This window comes from Lutjanus erythropterus, chromosome 4 (genome assembly GCF_056507025.1).
Source record: "Lutjanus erythropterus isolate fLutEry1 chromosome 4, fLutEry1.hap2, whole genome shotgun sequence".
Classification (NCBI taxonomy): Eukaryota; Metazoa; Chordata; class Actinopteri; order Lutjaniformes; family Lutjanidae; genus Lutjanus; species Lutjanus erythropterus.
The window spans coordinates 34,444,172-34,466,205 of NC_139320.1; the positions used below are offsets into that span (position 1 = coordinate 34,444,172).

The window sequence follows — 22,034 nt, forward strand, 5'->3', positions numbered from 1 at the left end:
ACTTCTCAATTTAAACATTGTTATTTATTTTGACATTTTGTTATCTGGGACATTACAAGCAACCAGGCAGCTTAACAATAATATAATAGATATAAAAAAAAAATTACATTTTTGAAGAAAATCACAAAAGCTGAAATTCTAAATCATTCAAATGCTGTTTCAGGCAGTGGTTCAGTCCAGTTGTGCCATGGGATTTTGTGACAACCATGTATTCTTGTTGCACTCTACAATTATACAAAAAGTTATGAATTAATTTTCAGTTTACTAAATCTGTACTTTGCACACACTCATTTCGAAGTACACAGACAAATTCTATACCGTATGAAAAACATCCTTCCATTAAAGTGAGCTGCCATTCATGTAGTTGCCAGATGAGCTTGTCTGTAAAGGGAGGGCTCATCGGTAACCAGAGAACCCATTTTCATCCAAATATCTTGAGACAAGGGACCCTTTTGAAAATAGCCATGACAGTTTTTGCCTCACCAAAATTTAGGCTGACACTGGAGCATTATTTAGCCCCCTTCCTGATAAGCTAGCATGAGGTTGTACCAATAAAATCCTCAAGTCATCTAGCTTTATATGATGTCATTACCTTTGCTTTAGCTTTAAAATGAAGCCTCCGAAAGCCGGACAGATGTAACACTACTCTCACACACTCACACATGCACACAACCAATAATTAACACCTCCATGACAGCGTGAACAAAAACTGAACATTACAGGCATCAGAAATGTAGATTTCATGGGAGAACACTTGTATTGGACTGCATAAGATTGTTCAGGTGTACATAATAAATGGCCACTGAGTGCATATGTAGAAAAAAAATCATTGGAAGACATTTTAACTCTGTATTAAAAGCTTAAAAAGTACTTTTAAGATACAGAGCACATCTCAGTCAACTTGCTCTTCTTCCTCCTCTTCCTCACCTGATGGAAAACTGGTGCACTTTGAGCATCATGTCTACTTGTACGACTTCGACTTGTCTCTTGACTCTGTCTTTTATATTCTTCACCGTTTTTTCCCAGCTGCACATATCGGGGCAGATTATCAATAAGCTCATAGAGGGTGAAGATGGAGAAGCAAATTTCATCGTAGGCTGTTTTGGTGCCACATTCAAACAGGCAGGCGAAGGCGACAGCGGGCGGTGCGCCGGGTGAGGGCGGCAGCTCTAGATAGGCGAGGTCAGAGTAGGCGCTGGGGCCCTCGTAGATCACCCAGGGGCCACGCCAGCTGTCCGGATCACGGGGAAACAGGCTGAGGAACACACCCAGGTCCTTGCGTGCAGTGGTCCATGTTGGGTGGGAGTACACCACCCAGGTGGGGGTGAGGAAGTCTGGAGGGGTGCTCTGATTGGGCGAACCAGAAGTGTCTGGCGAAGGGTTTGAGTAGTTCATGCAGGATGTCCAGTGTCTGCAGTGGTGCTTAGGTTGGCGTAAGTGATGGATAAGAGAATGACATAAATGTAACGGGGCAGGAAATCCCACAATGCTGCCATGACAACCATTTCTAGGCTCCACCAGCCGCTGCACCAGCTGCCCCTCCTGAAACACTGCTCCATCGTCCAGACTGAGGGCCTGCACTCTGTATCCCAGGGGGCTGCGTGCATTACAGTACAACACATTAGTCCCGTCCTCTTCATCCACAGACACCATCTGACACTCCACGCTCTCGGGCCCCGGCACCGCCTCTCCGAAACGCCAGGTCTGCCCGTGGGTGTCGCTGTGGAAGCAGAAGGCGTGGGGAGTGGTCTGGCAGAGCTGTCCAAAACACTCTTTGCACTCGATGTGATAGGCGTAGGCAGGAATCAGCAGACGGCCGGATTTCAGCTGGATGCCGTGGCCAGGGCCGAGAGCGAAGGTGGCCCATTCTGCAGGAACAGAGGAGGAAGTGACATACAGATGTTATATCAACATTTAGTGACACATTCATGAACAATACACATGAATTAAACAGTAAAATAGCATCATATAACAAATAAAGGATAAAAGTCTGTCCACGTGTACATTTCGACCTAAACTCATTGCCTATAGATATTAAAAAAGCAAACTGGCTTTTAATTTTTAATGTGGAATATTGTTATAACCTTAGTTTTTAAACTTCAATGGGTGTTATTTTTACTGTTGTTACTACTTTTACTAGTTTACTTTTACTATTTTTTTTAATCTCCGATGATTCTATTTTATTCTACTAACTTTCATGTATTGAGTTTTTAAAGTTTTACTGTTTAACTAAGTTTTCATTCTTGCATTTTTTTTATTTATAGTTGTTTATTTTACTGTATGTGTGGATTTAATTTGTTATATGAAGCTGAGTTGAGTTTAGGTTTTCGTCACTGTGGCCAGTTCTCATATGCATGGAAGAGATATTTTCTTATCTTGGTTCCGAGGTAAGAAATGTGGGACAAAATACAGGGTGGCACACTCGTCTTTCCTTTATTTTGAGTCTTTTGATTCCTCAACCAGCATTTCTTGGTGAGTTGGTGGAGGTGTACAAACAAAAAGAAGAGATTTTGTACTAACTTGCTTTAACTAACATAGACTGCTGACTGAATTTAAGCTGATCCTTACCATGTACTTTTGCAACATGCAGCAAAGGGCCACCAATGGAAATCGAACCCACAACCTCTGCAAAGGACTCAGCCTTGTTATGTGGGGCACATGTTCTACCAACTGAGCTACAAAGGCACCCCAGCATTTTCAGATTCATAGTATTCACTAAAATTGTCAGAGTCATGATGGACAGGAGAAATAAAGATCAAATTTGATGGAGCGGAACCAGAAATATCCTCTGCAGCGTGACCTCCAACAGTTCAGTTAGAGACTCAGGTGTGTTAGTGACTAATGTAACCTCGAGATGTTAACTGCAAGCAGAGATGAGGAACTACAGAGGTCTGGTAAGCTCGCTTCTTTCTTCCTAACTCCACACCCTAGGATTTTATTTTAATTTTCAAACTTTAGACTTTCAAACTTTCAGTCTTCAGACATGACTCAAGTGACATCACTAGAGGCAAATGATCAGACCTCCTTTGAAGTCACAAAAGCTTTCTACAACATTTTTTCACCTGTAAACATACTTCAATGTGTAAAATCATGAAGTTCCCCTCTAAAAAGACAGACTTCTATGTTGTTAATGATCATCAATAAGAATCAGAATAGAACAATGTAAGTGTGGTTCTCTCTGACCTTTGATCGTGTCTCCTATGACCCTCTTGGTGAGGTCGGTGACAGGACTCCAGGTGTCTCCATCGTCAGTGCTGCAAATGTAGCAGAGACGGGTCACATTCTTCCCCGTCACCAGCTGATAGGACTCTGAGGTGTGACCAAGAACAGCGATGAAGAACAGGAAGAGAGTCCCTGTGAACTCATCGTACACTGGACACGGGTTCATGGACCGGTGGCCTGGCAGAAAGGCAGAGCCCAGGACACGCATGTCCTCCCACTGGAGGAACAGAAGGAATAAAGCCAACTAAAAATACTTCACTACATCTGAACATATATAGAAGAATGACTTGAAAGAATGTGGTACAAGAAAAAAAACAACACAAAGCAAAGGTGGAAAGTGATGAAGCTACTTGGCAAAAGATCGTCTGTAGCATTTAAATTAAAGGGATATTCTGGATTATTTGAAGCAGGGTTTTATGGGGCACTTATCCATAGTCATTTTATTACCTACAGTAGTCGGCGTTTGGCACAACGGTAGGAAGTAGGAAGCTAATCAGTGTAGACCTACTGCATGTGGACAGGGTCAGCAGCAAAATATATTACAGCCATCTACAAAAATTCATGTCAGTTTATGTATGTGCTATATTTAGAATATTTTCACCGATTTACGCTGGCCATTTTTAGTTGGCTAATACACAGTATGTAAAGCTCCTGACCCTGTCCACAGTAGCACATCGCTTAGCTTCCTTCAGCGGTACTTCTGCTGCACCTCCTGGGTATTGTCGAGGTGCTCTTGAGCATGGCGCCTGTTTCTGGGCAGCACCCATCACTCTATCACCTCTTCCACAAAAACTGCATGTGCATATATGTATACAAGCATATATATGTGTAAAATACTTAACAATGGAGTGAGAAAAAAGAATTTCCTCCACTGGGGACTAAATTGGGGGCATGTCAACTGCCATTCACTGTATGTAACACACTGACTACAGATCAGTATCATACGAATCCCCCATAATGTGAACTATCTCTTTAAAGGGTCAGGTTACATATGTTCTCATCTATCTCACTTTTTACAAAAGTTCCTAAATCAAGGTTGACTTAATAGCATTTTTGTGCATGTTGAACTATATTGTTTTGGTCATTATGAAGGTCAAAGGTTACCTTTAATGCTCACAACTGGTTTTACCTGTTCAGGTTTTTACAAATCACCAAAACAGTGGACGTGGATGTGATGTTATTAGAACACTTATAGAACTGAAAAATTAAATTTAAAGGAGTCGTCTCCTAGAAAATATAGTGTTGTTGCCATATTCTGTAGTGAATTTCATCATTTTTGAAGCTTGCTTTCTCTAAAGAAGAGAAGGTTGCACTCAGGAATATATTATTTAACAAATTTTTTCATCAGTCATGTCTTGCAGTAAGTTGCACAAAATGTTTTCTGGATATATGCATCCAGAATAAAGCAGTGGGTGGTCAGAGCGCATTGGCGACCTCACATATAGACTTTATTCTTTTCTAATCTAATTGTGTCTTCTCGTACAGGCTGATATTTTTTCCACTGTGAGCCATTTAAAAAGCTGGTTGCTCTAATTGAGCTTTTTATGTATTTAAGTACTTGTGTGACAAAACTTTGACCTGCATACTTTGAAGAAAATACTTAATACTCAAGTAAAAGATTTTTTAAAAAAAGTGCTTTTACTTTAACCAAACAAAAAAGTAAAATAACAGTAGAGCACAGGTCTATAATCTACAGGGCACTGCAGAGTGCAGACTCATCAGCTAACACTGACCTCCACATAGTTCCTGTAGAAAGTGCCTTTCCTCAGGACGAGCAGGTGAGCCTGAGAGTCTGATGGGCTGAGTCTCTCCTCACAGAAGGCCAGGAAGGATCTGGATCTGGACAGGTAGAGCAGCGCTGGGACTCTGTACGTCACCCCGTTTGGCTCCTTATGGAAAAGCACCGTCCTCGCTGGGAAATAGGGTGACCTCATACTCTCTGACTTCAAAAGTAACTCCAAATCTTCTGAGGGGAATCAGAAATAGGTTCTATAGGCATAGAAGGAATTTGACTCCAGTTTTCAGCGACTCTGATTCAAGGACAAAAACATCAAACAGGGAACAAGCTGTTCTGTAGTCTGGTAGCACAACTGTGGATATTTCTGTATCTCACAGACTGTGGCTGGAGGCCACTGCTCCTCTGAAAAACGTAAGAACTCGGAGCAGTAACTTTGTTCTCTTAAGTTTCCTTTGAAACACAGCCAGAGAGGAGTGTTGTAAACAGTGTTGCAACAGTTTTGCATGAGAGGTGAGAACACTGTTGTAACCATTTTCCACCAAATACCACTTGAATTTCAGTTTGTTTTCCTGTCCATAAAAGCGTAAGTGACCTTCAATCATTGTTGAACCACAACAGTGTAATTGATCTCTAAATATTCTGGGAAACTTTCTCTTTAGGCCTTCTGCAGTCAACTCAGTGGTTAGGTACTAGAAGAGGTTTAAAATGTGATTCACCAGTCCATACACTGAGCTGATATGTGCTAATCCTAGACTATTTTTATTTTGAAGTTGAGCTTTATAGGTTTGAACCCCGGTTCCAACATTTCTTTACTGAGTTTGCATGTGCTCTCCTGTGTGGATTTCCTCCAGGTTTCCCCACCATCAAAAACATGTACGTTTGATTCAACCTGTGCATTTAACCCGTCCTATAGGAGCATTGGTCAGCGGTGCTGAACTGACTGTATAATCATACAACTATGGTACAACTTACAACTTTAGCTTTTACCTTTAATGGATTACACGTACATGTTATTGCACAATTTGTATATTCAGCTGTAATATATATAATTTGTAAAAATCGTATGGTTTTAGTATTGTATAGGTATTGCACAGGGATTATACAACCATTAGATGCCTTTATCTTATAACATCATTTGAACTCTACAATAGAAATGGTCTGCCAGTGCCTACATTGATATTTTATATGACAGTGTGACATTTCTTCTGCCTGCTCTTGTCACCTCTGTTCTAGTCACTAAACATCCTATTCAGCAGGACAATATGATGCATTTTCATTACCGCTTTACACATGCAAGACAATTAAAGCTCAAAATACATTTTAACTCAAGCACAACGTCATAAATATGAGTCTACGTCTGAAATATGACACGTACCTTACTTCAAGCCTCATAAGAGATTCAGTGAGCTTCGTTTAAAGACGCAAACAGAAAAAGCAACCTCTCACTCATCCCTGCCACAGGGAGGAGTTGCAACAAGCTGTTAGGAAACCTGCTGTCAAAGTCACACTGTTTTCAGCAACCACAGTATCACATTTAACACAAAACCATCTGCTGAGTGAAACCCTTCAATGCAATTGCATTAGGCTCTAAAGACGAAGTAGGTCAACAGGCCGTGAGCAGGAAACGGGCAAAGGACAGAGGAGTACTTACATTCAAAGCGCTCTGTGAGAACTGCTGCTTCTCTGCGAGGACGTACAGTATGTGTCAGCATTTGAATGTTGGGTTGACAGTGTGATGTGTGTGTGTACTTAGTTTGTGTGTGTTTTTTCGGGTGAGGACCTGAAAGCTATGGCCTCTCCTCTCTGTTTCCCTATTCAGTGCAGCAGTATGGCACGCTGCTCACTGACCCAGAAATGGACCACACTCATCAGATCTACAGCTTTGGATGAATCAGCGGAGAGCAGCCATTGTGGCAACGATGGCCGGGTGGGGGCACCCGCTGAACAATGATCTGATGACCTGCCCCCTCTGTGTCCTGTGTACTTTTCTGCAGGTTCTACGCAAACCGTTCTGCTGTTGGCTTGTACTTCATACCTGTTCTGTTTGACATAATGTAGTGTAGTGAGTTCACCTAACTCAGTTTTTATCAATGTGTTATTAACACTCATTTTAAATACATTACTTGTACTTTGAGGTTGAAAAAGCTGCCAAAATTCAGTGCGCTTGAGTTGGGTTCACTTAAACAAACCAAGTACTTAGATGTTCTGCTTTTTTCAGTGGTGAAATGTAACTAAGTACATTACTCTTGTACTTAAGTATCCCACAAATTAGAGGCACTTTACATAAGTGAAAATGAAAATGCCTCGAAAACAAACTGTTTCAAACCATTCAGTTATTGAGAGAAAAAAACAGAATCATCTGGTCTCTGTAAAGCCTGTTAGTCTTTATTTAGATCAGGGCTGCCCAAACAAAGTTGGCCCACCAGATGTTTCTAGCTTTAATTAAGAATGAATATATAAATTGTTATTTATGCTGTTTTATTTTTGTGTTGTCTCCTTTGTCTCTCTCACCTTTCCAGTCTACCTTCACCTGTCTTGTTCAATAGAGGCAACCCCCACCCCCCCAAAATAATATTTAAAAAACGCTTTAAATAGATCCTTTATTATTAATTATTTTTCAGAATCTGAGCAGACGGACAGAGCGACTCTTTGCACAGGAAGTTAATGGAACTTGGGATCTTAGTATCATTTTCTATCTGTACAACACATCGGGTGTGTGCTTTTGGCTCATGGACCAACAGTAAGTTTCAGTTTTGGCTCTTGAAGGGAAAAAGTGATTTTCTTATCCAGTTTTCTTTTCTTTTCATTTCTTCATAATGCCTCTGTAAAGTTGTTGATATTGATTTTGGCAATTGACCAAGCAAAGGCCTTTTTAAGCAGCGTCCACATTTCAGAGTGTCCTGTCCCAGATTATCAGGCGGATTTCTTTAATTAATTTACTTTCCTTTCTTCGTTTTTATATTGATTTTAGGTTGCCAACTTTACACCTGGTCAATAAAAACTAGCCTTTTGGCTAATTAATATATTAATAGTGATGTTTAATAATATGTACTGTCCCTGGAATATTAATTAATTTTAATTAATGAACCCCCCTGTCACCTGTCCTTCCTGTAAACCAATCACTTACCGTTTTTCGAGTAGTCTTGTCTCTTCCTTTATAATGGAGGTAAAAAGGAAAGTGATGGTCTCTGAAAGACGGCGTGGGAAAAACGCAATGATGGAATATTTTGCTAACAATCAGTGCATCATAGTGATTTTTGCAAAATGTTGAGCAAAGGAAAGTAATGAATCACAGCTACTCAAACTACCATGATCTAAACCTCTTCATAGATTAAGTTTTCCCCCACAGTTTTAAATGTAGTTACCCACATCCATCTTTTTAGACATGTTTTCTTATCATTCCAGTCTGCTCACCTACATTTTCTATTCTTTCGGATGATCTGTGCTGTTTTCTATTGTATGCTCAGTAATTTTCAACAAGACAGTGCAGTAATTGAGGGATGAAGGCTTTTGAACACAGAAAATTAGTTTTGCCCAAAAGTAGTGATATTTTTGCCCTGTAATTGTCTGTTAGGCAGCGTATCCTTTCAGTTTTGTAGTATTCAGCATCGATCACCACCAATTAAATGCCTTAAATTAGTGATACTGAAAGGCAGATTAGTGTTGGGGCAATGGTTGGGTCGGTGTCTGATGCGAGAAGTCCAAAGAGCTAGAGAAATCTGCCTGGTTTACCAAACACAGGGCATAATTGCCCCAAGGCTAATATGTGATGTCATCAATGCGCGACTCAGTCTCACATGGCAGCCTGCTGAAGTTTTGACGGCACTTGTTAAGGTAGCGTAAAACCTTTGACTTGAAGTTATGGATACTGTCACAGCAGTGTTATAGATTATTTTCAATGTCTAGATTAACAGCAACAACATGTTTATTATTGTAGATAAACCGTCGGCTGAGCAGCGAGTTGGCGCATGTTAGCTTTTAGGCTAACAAATTAGCAGAGCTTCTGCAGAGTCAGACTGGTTTGATCCAACTCTGGTGTGATACTTAAACTCTGTGTGTTTACAGGAACTTCTTGAAATAGTAAAGCTGGCTACTGAGTTATTAAAAAGTGACTTAACGTGAGGCTTCTACCTTTGTAGGTGAGAGAATTCCCATTTAAAGAGACAGGAAACCACACTTTAAAGCCCCACTTTTAACACATCTACATTTAAAGTACTTATTTGTCTTTTTGCTAAACTTTGCACTTAAATGTGAAAATATTACTTTGGTTTTGCATACTGCACTGGTGCAGATTCTGTTCTGCAAGAAAAGTGCTGTTGACATAAATCTATTTTTTTTAATTCATGCTTCTCCAGCTTATAAGTGATATGAATGTATACATTGATGTATTGTTCTTACTTTAAAAAGGCTATGAAAACATAACCTTCAGTGGTCCGTGTATTAAGTACATTATCTAAAACTAGATGTTCTTAATTAGGTTTAATAAATAGCTCAGCAATAAATCCTATTTATGTGGAGGTTATAATGTTTAGTTTTGGGTTGCAGTTGGTAGATATTTTTAATGTCAATAATTTTGCTGATTATTTATTCATTGAATAATCGATATATATTCATAAAATACTCATTACAAGTTCCCAGTGTGTAAGCTGACATACTGAAATGACTTATTTTGTTCAAAATGGCACTTCTAAATATATTAAGTTTAGTTAGTCATCTCAGCTCTGGATCAGTTTCAGAGAGGTGTTGATTCAACTTTATGGTGATTTTAGAGGCTGCAGTTTGTGATGCTGTTGGATTGTATTGCATTTTATTAAGATATGTTTCTAATTATTTTGTACATTCATAATTATGACTGGGATGGACAAATTGTTAGATACACAAGTCCTCTGAAATTGTTGTTTAATAAAGATAAGTAAATGTAACTTAAGTTTTTGATAAACAATACTGCTGCTGTGAGTTTTTTTTCCCCCATAGTAATAAATTTGGTGTATAATGTTGCCGTGGTTGTGTCAAAAAAAAAAAAAACACTGCAAACTCATGTTTATCTTCCCCTTGTTGACTTACATGTCATAGGGTCATCATGGCCAGGCAGTGGTCTGAGGGCCACTCCACATCCATCCTGTGTGTTGGAGCGTCTTCAGGCCCAGAGGGTCTCCTGGCTTCAGGCTCTGAGGATGGAGAGGTCACAGTGTGGAGCCAAGAGGGAACCGTCATAGGTCGTCTCACTTTCCCTGGTAAAGACGACACCACCAGCGTAGTGTTTTCACCTGCAGCCCCAAGCCAGCTGTATGTGTCACATGGAGACACAGTGAGTGTACTCGACCCGCGAAACCTGAAGGGTCTCGTGGAGGAGTTTCAGGGTGCAGGGGAGGAGGAGATCAACGCTTTGGCACTGAACGAGACGGGTTCAGCCCTGGCAGTGGCTGATGACTCTGGGGCAGTCCGGGTACTGGAGCTCCCGGGAGGAAAAGTGTGCAGGACTCTACGTAGACACACTAACATCTGCTCCTCTGTGGCTTTTCGGCCTCACAGGCCCAACAACCTACTGTCTACTGGACTGGACATGCAGGTAAGGGACAGGAGAGTTAAGGGTTTATATACATTTATACATTTGGTAACCAAGTGTAGAAAGGAACACAGGTTAATAAGGTTGTTCAATAACACAGGCAAACTAGCCATTCAAAGCAGCAGTAGACCAGCACCTCCTGTGTTCTACCATGTAAAATTACTGTTTAAAAATTAACAGTTGAGCGAGAAATGGTGATATTTCTTATGTCAGCAATTACCCATTGGAAAAGGCTGTCTGTCAGCAAGCTAAAGTGGTGAAAATATTTTAAATATAGCATATACTTAAAAAAAAATTATGGCTAAAATATGTTTTGCTGATGACCTCGTTAGTTTCCATGCTGGTACTCCTCTCTGCTTCTCTAAACTGGACTATTGATAAGTTCCTCATACAACTCCACTTCAAATAATCAAAACCATCTCTTTAGGAGAGCTTTACCATTTGTATTTACTTCATATGATCTGCTTCTCTGCAACAAAGACATTCCTGTCCTAATGCAGTGTTTTTTTTTTTCAGGTGATGCTGTGGGGTCTGCAGAAGACGCGGCCTCTTTGGACTGTCAACCTCCAGGACGTAGCAGAGGAAGAGGATGATCTTCAGCAACGTCCCGGGCAGCTTTTCAACCCGCCACTGGTGCACTGCGTTTCTGTGGCGAGTTGTGGAAACATTGTGGGTTGTGCAGCAGAGGACGGGCGGGTGCACCTGATGCGGATTGGCAGTGGCTCTAAACTGGAACAGCAGGGAGCAGTGAAGGCTCACAGTCAGGGGGCCTCACAAGCCCACTTTGTTAGTTTCCTTTCCAACCCTTACTGGCTCGTCACCGGAGGGAACGATGGCCAGGTCGCCCTGTGGGACCTCAGTAAGCACCCAGTGGTGACTCCAGAGGCAAAGGCCAAAACTCGGGGGCCAGCAGCCCCACGCAGGAAGGGTAAGAGCAAGACAAAGAGGAAAGGACAGTCCCAGGATCCAGCAAAGACCCCACTGAAGACTGAGGCTGAGAAAGAAGAAGCCGAAGTTGAGGATGAAGTGGCAGCAGGTTCAGAGGAGGTGACAGAGGAGAAGTCAGGGCCCAAACTGAGCATCAGTCACGGGGACAAGGTGAACTGGTTGTGCCCTGTGGTGCTGAAAGGAGAACCCAGTGTGGTAGTTGCAGATCAGAGCTCCAGTCTGACTGTCTACCCTCTGTCTCAAGTATAGAGTCACACGCTTTAATCTGTTTTCTCTTGCCATATTTTAGTTTACAGCCATTATTGAAAGAGTATACACTCCCGTGGTTGATACTGTTAGAACTGGTAGCATCACTGTTTGGACTTGAGATCCAAATAGTGATTAGTTTAATATTGTGACAGCAGGGTCTTGCTCTCCTTTTAATTTAGTCTGAACTGTGGGTAGAAACCAAACATAACTGATGCAAAACCAGTAGATCTTTGTGAAAAGACAAACATCACAATCACAATCTGAGCTGTATGAGTTTTCACAGTGTTCAACAAACTGTGATTGTTTTTATGGCCTCATTTAATGCCAGCTTTACTCATGTGGCTCATTTGGGCTTGTGTGTGTGTGTGGTCCAATAAAAATGTCATCCTTTGAAATATATTTTGTTGTATATTTGAGGATTGTAAAAACTACCACACTAAAGATATTTGCATGTTTAAATCTGTGGTGTTTGTGGTGGAAAAAAAAAACACCACAGTCCAAACCAGATGCAGGACAAATAACAGCAAAACTGAACATGACATTTTAAACTTTCTGCTTTCTTTCTCATATTTAAGATTTTTCTGTGCAAGTTGATGATTAAATCATGTTTACTGCTTATTAATCATTACAGGCTGAATCTGTTAAATGCCAGACCTTAATCAGCAGACTCCATTTGCATCAAAAACTTTATATTGTCAGTTTTGTAAACAAGCCAGACAACTACAAACACAAAATCTCAGTAAATTCATACATTCATTGCAAATGCACTGTATTCACGCAACACTTTCAAACAAATAAACCGTCATTCTTTTGCAAACAAGCAGAACACTTTTCAATACGAAAACCAGAAAGAAGGCACAAGGCTGACTGTCCAAGTTAATGACTGACTGTAATTCATGCCTGTCTGTCATTGTGAGGCAGCTTATTACCAGATGAGCTGAGTTTAAAACAAAAATGGTGAAAATCTGACAGCCTATCATAATTTTTCTTTTAATTGCAATTATAAACAGCATATGTTGTAATTTAACAAAACTCTTTGAACTATATATTTTCTAAACAAGCCAAACAAAGCGCTTTAAGGTGGATGTTCACAGTAAGATTTTCACTGAATAAGTACATCATTATGTCTCAGCACTGCAGAACAACCTGACAAACTGCTACATCACAGTCTTTTTTGGTGTGTTTTGATTGAATATATCTTCTTCCACCTTTAATGTTGTTTTAAGTTTTATATTGACAGTCAAGCACAGACAGGACTGTGTTTGACTGGTTAAATAAATCCTCCGCTGAGATGAAACTGTCATCTCTCCTTTGATTACTGAGTTGACAGCGGACGTTGATCTGAGGTCCTTTGAGGCAAATTCTGCACTGAGGATGCTGACTGGCTGATTTTTAGAGTTTAGCCAGGCTCTTCTCCAGACTCTCGATGTCTGCATCCCCATCCTCGCCCTTGCTGCCGCGGGCGCTGCACTCCAGGAACTCCACCTTCATGGGCATCTGGCTGAAATCAAAGTCTTTGCCTTTTTTCCCCAGATACGCGCTGCCGCCCACGGAGCCGTCTTGAGAGCTCAGGGCTGCAGAACGCGTCACTCGTAAGGTGTTCCTGGGAGAAGCGAGATAGAACTGAGGTGTCAGGGTGGTTTCATTTCAAACTCAAAAGATACTGAATGCCCATTTAAACAAAAAAAAAAATAACTAGGGCACCTCCTTGCACAGCCTCCACTGGTGTGGATGAATGGGAAAATGGACTATAAAAATGCAAAGTACCTAATCAAATATGGCAATTAAAGCCTAAACATTCTATTTGTTACGATGAAATGGGATTGTGAAACATGGCCAATAATACCCTAAATATACTGTAATATAATTGTTATTTGGTCATTTGTTCATACAGTAATGTAATTATACAGTACAGTTACTTACAGTTCCTTTTCCAGCTGCTGCTGAATCAGTTTAGCTGATTTTGCCATAGTGATATCTGTAAAATAAAGAGACCAGTAAATAATGATGCCATTTGACAAAAAGCAAAGCAATGTATAGGCTAAAGAAGAAAGAACAAGAGTATTTTTCACAGCAAATGGGTTTTGAACCTTGTTTGTTGCATGCCACCAGGAGAGCTGGAGCATTCCTGGAGATCACAGTGTCCGTCAGCAAGATGTACAGGAACTCTGCCACATCTCTCACTTCCTTCTGGAAGATAGCGCTGTCCACTACAAACACGATAGCTCTGGAGAGACGAGTGAGAGAGGGTGATGATGAGAAAAGATGTGATCAGGACATATTGAGCAGGCCAACGGTAACTTTACCTTACACACACCCCGTTTACACCTGGCATTGAAATGGGATCTGTATCTGAATACATTATCTGCATAATAAACAAAGTGATCTTGCCTTTGTGTTTACACCAAGTCTTTTTAATACACTGCCATCCTCATTTAGATAGTATATCTGTCCTCCAGAGAAAATCCTGCATGTGAGTAATTTGAGGTGGTGGAAAGTTGACAAAAGCACACACAGCCAAATGCAATAAATACTAGGTCCTAGACAGAACTACACGTTAAAAAAAGGAAAAAGATTAAGTGTCTGCACACTGGATAATTCTTCCATGTAAATTTATTAATATATCGCCCAGTGACTTGGGCGATGAAGATGGGCTGGTGCCTGAAACATAACTTTTATTTAATAAATGCTCATGGAAGCATTAAACAGTGTGTGGACTTTTCCTCTTTTTTCCCTAATTTGAGTTGTTGCGTTGAGGGAAACTTTATAAAATGCTTGTAAATTCAAGAAATGTGAAACATGAACTTATTACTTTTTTTGTATGAAAAATATTGAATCAGTTTGTCCTGGTGTGTTGCAGTCCTGACATGGAGGCTACTCTGTGACTAGAGAAGTTATGCCTTGTTAACAGCAGATCAGCTGCACAGATAGGAGCAGCACACAGTCCCAGTTTTTTCTTACTGCATATCATTCATTTCCCACCTCAGTATATCTTTTATTTTTCACGTAGTTCTGTTTTTTAATGCATCATTCGGTGCTTTCATGGTAAAATAGACATATAATCAGTAAATAGAGGCCTTTTTCTTTCAGCCTGCTCGCTCTCTAAATTTGACAACATCATATCTATTATGTCAGCTAAAAACAAATATCTGTTGTGTATGGATTGCAGCACATTGTACAGACTGTTTTTACACATATCTAAGATCCAAAAACAATGCAAGCCAGACTACTCCTAATTACGACACATTTACAACATGCATTAGCACGCATTATTCCCTGTCTAGATAATATGTCTGGATACAGCTGGCATTTTAATAACATTTGTTAAAGTGGTGTAATAGACAGACTAATGTACATCTGTGATTCAGGCAGGCTGTCCTGCTCTCACCTGGCTGCAGATTTGAACTTCTCCAGGTACTGAGGGCGAAGACTGTCATGTCCCGGCAGGTCTATCAGAGTCCAGGTGCTGCTCTGAGTACAGGAAGGAGAGAGGGGACTATGTAAACCACGCACATCGTTAAAGTACTAAAACTGATGATGATAACTGACAGAGTTAACTTACCCTGTCATTTTTGGCTTTGTATGGAGCACTGCTGTCAGTGATGGAGGTCTGTGTCCGCTTGAACTTTCCTGACAGCAGCTGCCAAAACATGAAATGCATAATCATTTATAACCACGCATGAATCTCACATCAGCCGAGCATCCTATGATGAACAACGTGGCGATAGATTAACACCACGTTTTGCTTACATCAACCTACCCTGCTGAACAGAAGGGTTTTCCCAGAGTCACACAGTCCGACCAGCAGCACAGCACTTCTGACGGTTTTACTGGTGAGAAAGTACTTCAGAAACACTGAACAGAGAGAGAAAGAAGTGATTCAAAAACCCTGTTATTTATTAACTAAAGATACTCAATAAATCTGAATCAATTGCGTGGGAAAAATGGTGATAAGCTGTACAAGTGACAGCTGTTGACGTTTGCAGTTAGCTACCTAGCTTATTAATTCAGCTAATAGTTTCACATAATAGCACACGTTTCTTTATCAAATTAGTATTTGAAATGTTATAAGTTAAATATCAACTCTGAATGTTCTGCTGGAAAGCAACAACCCAACACTTTGTAACCATGTAACCATGCTAAACTGAGCGCTAGGCCAAGCCTCCTAATCAGTTGTTTCTAGATTGGAACCCTAGATTTGAGAAACTATCGCGAGATTGGTATGCGTTGTTTTAGCACATTGCACGAACTAAGTATGTTTTATATTGCGAAAACGCTGTGCGCAAGAGCTACACAAATTTAAGAACAAAAAAAACCCTCGTTACGATTACAACGATCACGATTAGGGTTAAAATAATCAGTCTCGCGAGATCTTTCTCGGGTCTGGGGTTCCCATCTATACATGCCACGCGACGCTAATGTTAGCATGCTACCTGAAGCAGTAACGGTAACTTCTTACCACACGTGATAATAACCACGGCCAAAGCGACGATAACTCCGATCAGAAACACTGGGTCCTGGTCTTCTAGCTGCTGACGAAGAGATTCAATGTATGGTTCAAATGGGTTTTCTGGCATTTCCGCGTCTGATTTCTCTCCCATGTTGCCACCGGTACTGTCTGCCTCCATCTGTCCGCTCAGGCTAATCTGACAGTGGGACACGTCTGCTTACTCCTACAGCCTGTACGGAGCCTGAAGGGTCAGCAGGGGGCGCTGCCGGCCAGGACAGTTTACTAGAACCAGTCAGTGAGTCCCCCACAATAAAGTTTGACTTCACTTTTCTTTCTTTCCACTCACATAATCAGTTTTGACATGAAATAGTAAAGTAAACACAGTTGTCACCAGTGATGATAAATCATTTTTCCCAAGCAAAAATGGGCTCCATATTTATAGTCTCTTATCTATCTGATTACAAAAAACATTGACCACTAAAACTTTTGTTGGCTACTTCATCTGTTTCAGTGTGTAAAGAGGTGGCAAAATTGTGATATAAGTCAACATTTTGACTTCCGTATTAAAAATGATGAGGGAAAAAAAAACAATATTTTTACTTCCAAAGTCAAAACTGTGAAGTAATCAATCAAAAAAATTGGCTTTGGTCAGGCTTTTAATTTTTTGCGTGGCTAAAATGAGCTTATTGCTAAGAAACTTTGCAGACATTGGTCGCTAAAACTTTTCTTGGCTACTCCATTTGGTGCTGGTGCATAAAGAGGTTAACAGACTATTCAAGCATTGAGATAAAGAAAACCTCTGGCTTAAATATTGGGTGCTTGGTTTCCTTAAAAGCATTTAAGTGCTGCTATTATAAAATAATTCGTTATATCTGAAGGCTAGTTGGCAGAAGAGCCACAGATATTAATCTCCCAAAGGAAAAATATATGACAAAGTGATGAAAATGGGCGCATTTTATTATCATTCCGTGAGATTACTGTAAAATCTTGATGTCATCGCTCATATCTGTCTTATGGCTTATGTCGGCTCAAAGGATAGGGTTAGAGTAAGTCCCTGCCGGGTACCACTCGTTAAATCATCAGCTTGTGACTGAGGAGAATAGAGACATTAAAGAAAGAGACACCGATAGAGTTCAGTGACTGTGAATTCATGTTTGGCCATTACATTCACATCACAGGACCTATATGAAGACTGAAGGCTCGTGGTTTTTCGATCGGGACCAGATGCGCTTTTACGCGCTCCGTCTCCAGCCCTCACACTGAGCGCGCTTTTTACGCACACTGGATATTTGACTCCTCGGTCCTCGGCACGATGTCAAACGTCAGAAAACCGCATTATTCTATAGGAAGAGGCAGTGTGTCATTCATTCTGGGCTCTTGAGAGAGAGAGACAGTTTGTTTCTCGTCGAGAAGACGAAATGAATAACACGTTAATGATTTCAATCGGGTTTCTTTAGACTCTTCAGATCAAATAAGTCTGTCATAGAGGAATTTAAAACTTCAGGATTTACTTGAAAGTCGTCGGTGTATCAGCGGACATCAGTGTCAGGGATCAATCAGAAGGAAACGATGGCTTCATCGTTCCTCTACGCGTTGTGCGTGTGGATGAGTTTAGTGTGTCCGTCGCTGGGAACAGGGTTTGTTTATCACTTCCCAGGCATCACTGTGCAGCGGCAGCGCATCAAATCGGAGCAGAGCGGCAGCACCGGACCGCCAGGTACCGGCTCCCGTACCCAACTCAGGTGAGCACATGTGCAAACTGTCTGGAGATGTCGCCTTTGCACTGCAGAAGTAAAAACGTGATCCTGATTCTGTGTCCATGAGCAAAAACCAAGTTGCCTTTGAATTCTGCAACTACATCAACTTGTATTTCAGTTAATTTTCATGTTTTCACATTTTCACATTGTGCGGTGGTTTTCAAACTGGGGTACAAACATCGGTTCTTGAGTGGGTTGCAGGGGGGCCCTGCAAAAAGAGGAGTAGAATTTTTAACTTTTATCACATTTTTTTTGGAAGTTGTAACAACATGAAGAGAGGTGGGGTTAACCCTTTTGATTGAAATTTCTCGTGATCCTTTGATCATCAACTGAGTATGAAGTCTTGATCAGTCTTTTGATCAGTGAGTCTTGACCAAAAATGACAAAAACGAATCGTTTTTAGTTATTTTTTAAAAGAAAAAAATAACAAATCTCTGATTTCAGCTGCTCAGATTAGAATACTTTCTGATTTCGTTACTCCTTTATGACAGTAAACTGAATATGTTTGGGTTGTGGACAAAACGAGACATTTGAAAACATAATTTTGAGCTTTAGGAAACACTGATCCACATTTTCACCATTTTCTGACATTTCATGGACAAAACAACTAATTAATTAATCATAACAGTGATTGACAGATTAATCAATAATGAAAAGAATTATTAGTTGAAGCCCTAGAAGACTATTATCTTCCAAAGAGAGAGAGAGAGAGAGAGAGAGAGAGAGAGAGAAAGAGAGAGAGAGAGACCAAATTTCTCTCAAATTGGGGGTCTGTAGTTAATGTGTATCTATTGCGGGGTACCTTGACATGAAAAAGTTTTATTATTATGTCTCTTACATACCATCATTGATTATGCATGATTTCTCCTATGCGGCATTAATAATAAGTGTGAAATCTGTTTAATTTATATTTTAGGAACTGGTGTCAGTATACTGTTTCAAGAACAGTGTCCTGTCAGGTGCACAATGGGACAGAGACCACAATCCAGAGGGTGTTGCAGGGCTGCCGGTGGCCTGGACCCTGTTCCAAAGTCATCAGGTACAATCACAACTACCCCTACCCCCCTTTTTCAAAAGTTATTATCAAAACAAAGAACTTAACATTTTTCTAAAGGTACAGTGTGAAAGATTTGCAGAAGATCTGCTGAGTTTTTACAGTAATCCAGAAGGGACAAACCAAATACTGGCTCTAGATACAGTCTTTGTCATTTTGCCCAAGGTCAATGGCCACTGCAGGTTCTCTACAGGCTTGTGAGGGGAGCATGGCACAAGGTGTTTGCAATCTGCAAACTCACCACTAGATGCCACTAAATTATACATATTGGTCCCTGAAGTAGCCTTAACATAAGTAACATCAACATGATGAACTTACATTTGTATTTTAAACTATTTCAAAGGTTTCTCCCCAAAATAGAAGGAGGTACATGCTTACAAGTAAAAGTCTGAAAGTATTGGCAACAAAAAGTACAGACAAAGAAGAATAAGAAGAATGGTCCCTGTTATATTAACCTTACTGCATCATGTATTATATAATCTAATTGATATTACTATAACATTGCTATTGATGTTGTAACTGATGGAGGCGGAGCTGGTTTGAACTACCATACTTTATATACATTACTTTTTGGTAGTTCAACCCCTAAAATCTGTTCAATCACTTTAATCTGAAAAATAACTAGTAACTAAAGCTGTTTAAAAAAAAGTTGGTGGGAATAAAAAGTACAGTATATCATGTGAAATTTAGTGTAGTTTAAGTACCTTAAAATGGAAATACTCAAGTAAAGTACATGAAAAATGGTACTTAAGTACAGTGACCCTGTGCTGTTCTCTGCAGCTACAGGACTGTGATCAGGCCGTCCTTCAAGGTTACCTACAAGCAGGTGACAGCACTGGAGTGGAGATGCTGCCCAGGGTTTGTGGGAGAAGAGTGTCGTGAAGGTGAGTTTCCTATCTGCGCTTTTATCTTATTTCACACGATGCAGCTTTCTCAAATACTGTATGTGGTCTGAATTAAATGCCATGTGTTCTGCCCCCATCTGTGTCTCTTTAGCAGCGTTACCCACATCAGTGCTTTTTTTTTATGTTTGGTGGTGTGTAGTTGGGCAGCTTGCTAATCGTGCTTCTGTGCAGGAGTTGGCCTTTTGATATGAGCGTAAGGTTGTTTTGAATTAAGATTGAAAGCCTGTTTTCGATTACTTTTGGGAACACGGACTGCAGTAAAACAACGGTTGAAAGGGGTCCTGTGCTCTGTGGTTTTGTACCTTTTTCTTTCACAGTCGTACATTCAAGACGTTTGTGTGTCTGAAGGCAGGATTAGAATCACAAACTCTCTGTATCTCTTTTTCTTTGTGCATATGTGCGTGAGTATGTTCACCTCACACATACACACGTCTAAGTCTGTGTTAACTGTAGACAGCACAGGGGCAGTTTTGCCTGTCTTTCTGAAAATCATCATGGCTACTACAGTCAAAAGAATGAATGAAAAAAGCTGGCAGGAATGTCCTAAAGAGCAGCTTGTAAAGTGGGAGGTAGTCTAGGTCTCAGTGATGGGCAGTGCTGCTCCTGAATACCACAGACCACAGACTCTGAGCCCAGTAGAGACCAAAATTTTCACCCGGGGACAAGACACCACAGTCAGCACGAAGAGAGAGAGAGGGAGGGTGGATGTCGGGCTGCCTTAACTCTGCTGTCTAAATACATATATATATATGCGTATACACAGCTCATAACCACAGTGACAAACATACTGTATTTTAAATATTGTGGCTGCATGATTCAAGATGTTTATTGTCACGTCAGTTTCAAGTACAGTCGTGTGGAAAAACTTTGGCTGGGTTGCTCCATTGCAAAATAACTTATAATAGAAAATTACCAATAAAAAATAACAAATATATACAATAATAGAATGTAAAAATATGAATTATTTTGGCTGCTCCCTTTAAGGGTCACCACAGTGGATAATTTGCTCGCTGGCAGACTGGCATGGAGACCTCATATTGGCATGATCCTCAATGGTGGTCATGGGGACAAGGGGAGTAACAATGATAAAAAAGTAACCCAGGGGAAAAAAGGAAGGTGAGGCAATTGCACACGCAGGGATGTTTTTTATTAACAGATTAAGTAAAAGGAAACACTAAAACAAACGGCAAATATAAAGTAACCTATGAGATGAAGAACACTAGCCCAAAAGAACATAAAGCTAGCCTTAAAAACCTAAAACTAACCTCTCCACAACCTCAACACAAAGAAACATATGTCTGCACAATAAATCAGTTTCTTGATCTCCTTTTTTTAAATCCTGGATGAGCCCCCACATCGTTACGTTCCCCAGTGGTGGTCCAGGACAAGCAAATATACAAACAAGGATCTTATTATTATCAAAGTGTGAATTAAGTTAAAAAACACTTAAACTTAAACCTAAAAGTATGGAGTGCCCATGCAGCATTCCACCCTCTGCACACCATCATCTTGGCATCTATGCATTGGCTGGGATACAGTTATTTAAAATGCAGAGTTATTTTAACGCCTTTTAATTAAAATTATTTGTTACGCCCATCAACTTGGTAGTTACTTTTTGGACTTGTTACAGTATTTTGTGTGTAATTGAAAAACACTGGCGCAGTCTGTCCACATTAGTCCAAGATTAACAGTTACCTCAATGAGCAAGTTTTGCTTATTGGTCATAATTACCACACCATGTTCCATTTTGCAAAATTATTCATTGTTGCCCTTGGATGGGCTAGATTTACCACGAGTTAAGAAAACACACATTAATACTAATGGAATAAACACAGACATTATTACAAAGCCTTTGGAAACCATTATTATTTGCCCGGCCGTGGATATTATTCCACACAAAGATTAACACATAGCTATATCCGCTGAGTCTGTAATGCTCGAGATTATGGTTCACTTGAGACCAAAGTGGTTGCAGGAGTGTGAAGAAGTAATCGGGCTGTTTATTTAACGTTTGCTGAAATGTATTTGCAAGTTCTAATGGCTGTAGAGCAGGAGGGAAAATTGCCTCCATATGGAGAGACAGAAGGCCAGGTTGGACTGGAGACCTAAAAGACACAGGCTGATGTCACTGGACAGTCTGCTTCA

General features: G+C 40.4%; 4 protein-coding genes across 4 annotated transcripts in view; 2 read left to right on the top strand and 2 right to left on the bottom strand.

The window, feature by feature from the left end:
* Positions 1 to 103: 103 nt before the first annotated feature.
* Positions 104 to 5,537, bottom strand: neu4 (sialidase 4). The gene is made up of 3 exons (XM_084717765.1): positions 4,956 to 5,537; positions 3,184 to 3,439; positions 104 to 1,868 (listed from the first exon to the last, which is right to left on the bottom strand). The coding sequence occupies exons 1-3, from the start codon at positions 5,154 to 5,156 to the stop codon at positions 874 to 876; spliced, it is 1,452 nt and encodes a 483-aa protein (XP_084573891.1). The 5' UTR covers positions 5,157 to 5,537; the 3' UTR covers positions 104 to 873.
* A 3,117-nt stretch (positions 5,538 to 8,654) lies between these two features.
* Positions 8,655 to 11,731, top strand: wdr53 (WD repeat domain 53). The gene is made up of 3 exons (XM_084717769.1): positions 8,655 to 8,794; positions 10,034 to 10,529; positions 11,043 to 11,731. The coding sequence occupies exons 2-3, from the start codon at positions 10,041 to 10,043 to the stop codon at positions 11,721 to 11,723; spliced, it is 1,170 nt and encodes a 389-aa protein (XP_084573895.1). The 5' UTR covers positions 8,655 to 8,794; positions 10,034 to 10,040; the 3' UTR covers positions 11,724 to 11,731.
* Positions 11,732 to 12,391: 660 nt separating this feature from the next.
* Positions 12,392 to 16,391, bottom strand: srprb (SRP receptor subunit beta). Its single transcript, XM_084717770.1, has 7 exons — positions 16,183 to 16,391; positions 15,484 to 15,578; positions 15,286 to 15,363; positions 15,112 to 15,194; positions 13,814 to 13,950; positions 13,647 to 13,701; positions 12,392 to 13,326 (listed from the first exon to the last, which is right to left on the bottom strand). The coding sequence occupies exons 1-7, from the start codon at positions 16,349 to 16,351 to the stop codon at positions 13,116 to 13,118; spliced, it is 828 nt and encodes a 275-aa protein (XP_084573896.1). The 5' UTR covers positions 16,352 to 16,391; the 3' UTR covers positions 12,392 to 13,115.
* A 525-nt stretch (positions 16,392 to 16,916) lies between these two features.
* col26a1 (collagen, type XXVI, alpha 1) overlaps positions 16,917 to 22,034 on the top strand; it is a 33,933-nt gene continuing 28,815 nt past the window's right edge. Inside the window, exons 1-3 of the mRNA XM_084717771.1 lie at positions 16,917 to 17,915; positions 18,847 to 18,969; positions 19,765 to 19,868. Of these exons, the coding sequence (XP_084573897.1) occupies positions 17,743 to 17,915; positions 18,847 to 18,969; positions 19,765 to 19,868 (400 nt within the window). The 5' untranslated portion in view covers positions 16,917 to 17,742. The remainder of the gene's footprint in view (positions 17,916 to 18,846; positions 18,970 to 19,764; positions 19,869 to 22,034) is intronic.

What these genes read in the sequence shown, in the direction of transcription:
- wdr53 (XM_084717769.1), top strand. Translation starts at nt 10,041, where the DNA reads ATGGCCAGGCAGTGGTCTGAGGGCCACTCCACATCCATCCTGTGTGTT. An exon ending in CTACTGGACTGGACATGCAG is followed by an intron (nt 10,530 to 11,042) that starts GTAAGGGACAGG and finishes TTTTTTTTTCAG; the next exon opens with GTGATGCTGTGGGGTCTGCA.
- neu4 (XM_084717765.1), bottom strand. Translation starts at nt 5,156, where the DNA reads ATGAGGTCACCCTATTTCCCAGCGAGGACGGTGCTTTTCCATAAGGAG. An exon ending in TCTACAGGAACTATGTGGAG is followed by an intron (nt 3,440 to 4,955) that starts GTCAGTGTTAGC and finishes CTGTTCCTCCAG; the next exon opens with TGGGAGGACATGCGTGTCCT. An exon ending in CATAGGAGACACGATCAAAG is followed by an intron (nt 1,869 to 3,183) that starts GTCAGAGAGAAC and finishes CTGTTCCTGCAG; the next exon opens with AATGGGCCACCTTCGCTCTC.
- srprb (XM_084717770.1), bottom strand. Translation starts at nt 16,351, where the DNA reads ATGGAGGCAGACAGTACCGGTGGCAACATGGGAGAGAAATCAGACGCG. An exon ending in CGTGGTTATTATCACGTGTG is followed by an intron (nt 15,579 to 16,182) that starts GTAAGAAGTTAC and finishes CTCTCTGTTCAG; the next exon opens with TGTTTCTGAAGTACTTTCTC. An exon ending in ACAAAGCCAAAAATGACAGG is followed by an intron (nt 15,195 to 15,285) that starts GTAAGTTAACTC and finishes TCCTGTACTCAG; the next exon opens with AGCAGCACCTGGACTCTGAT.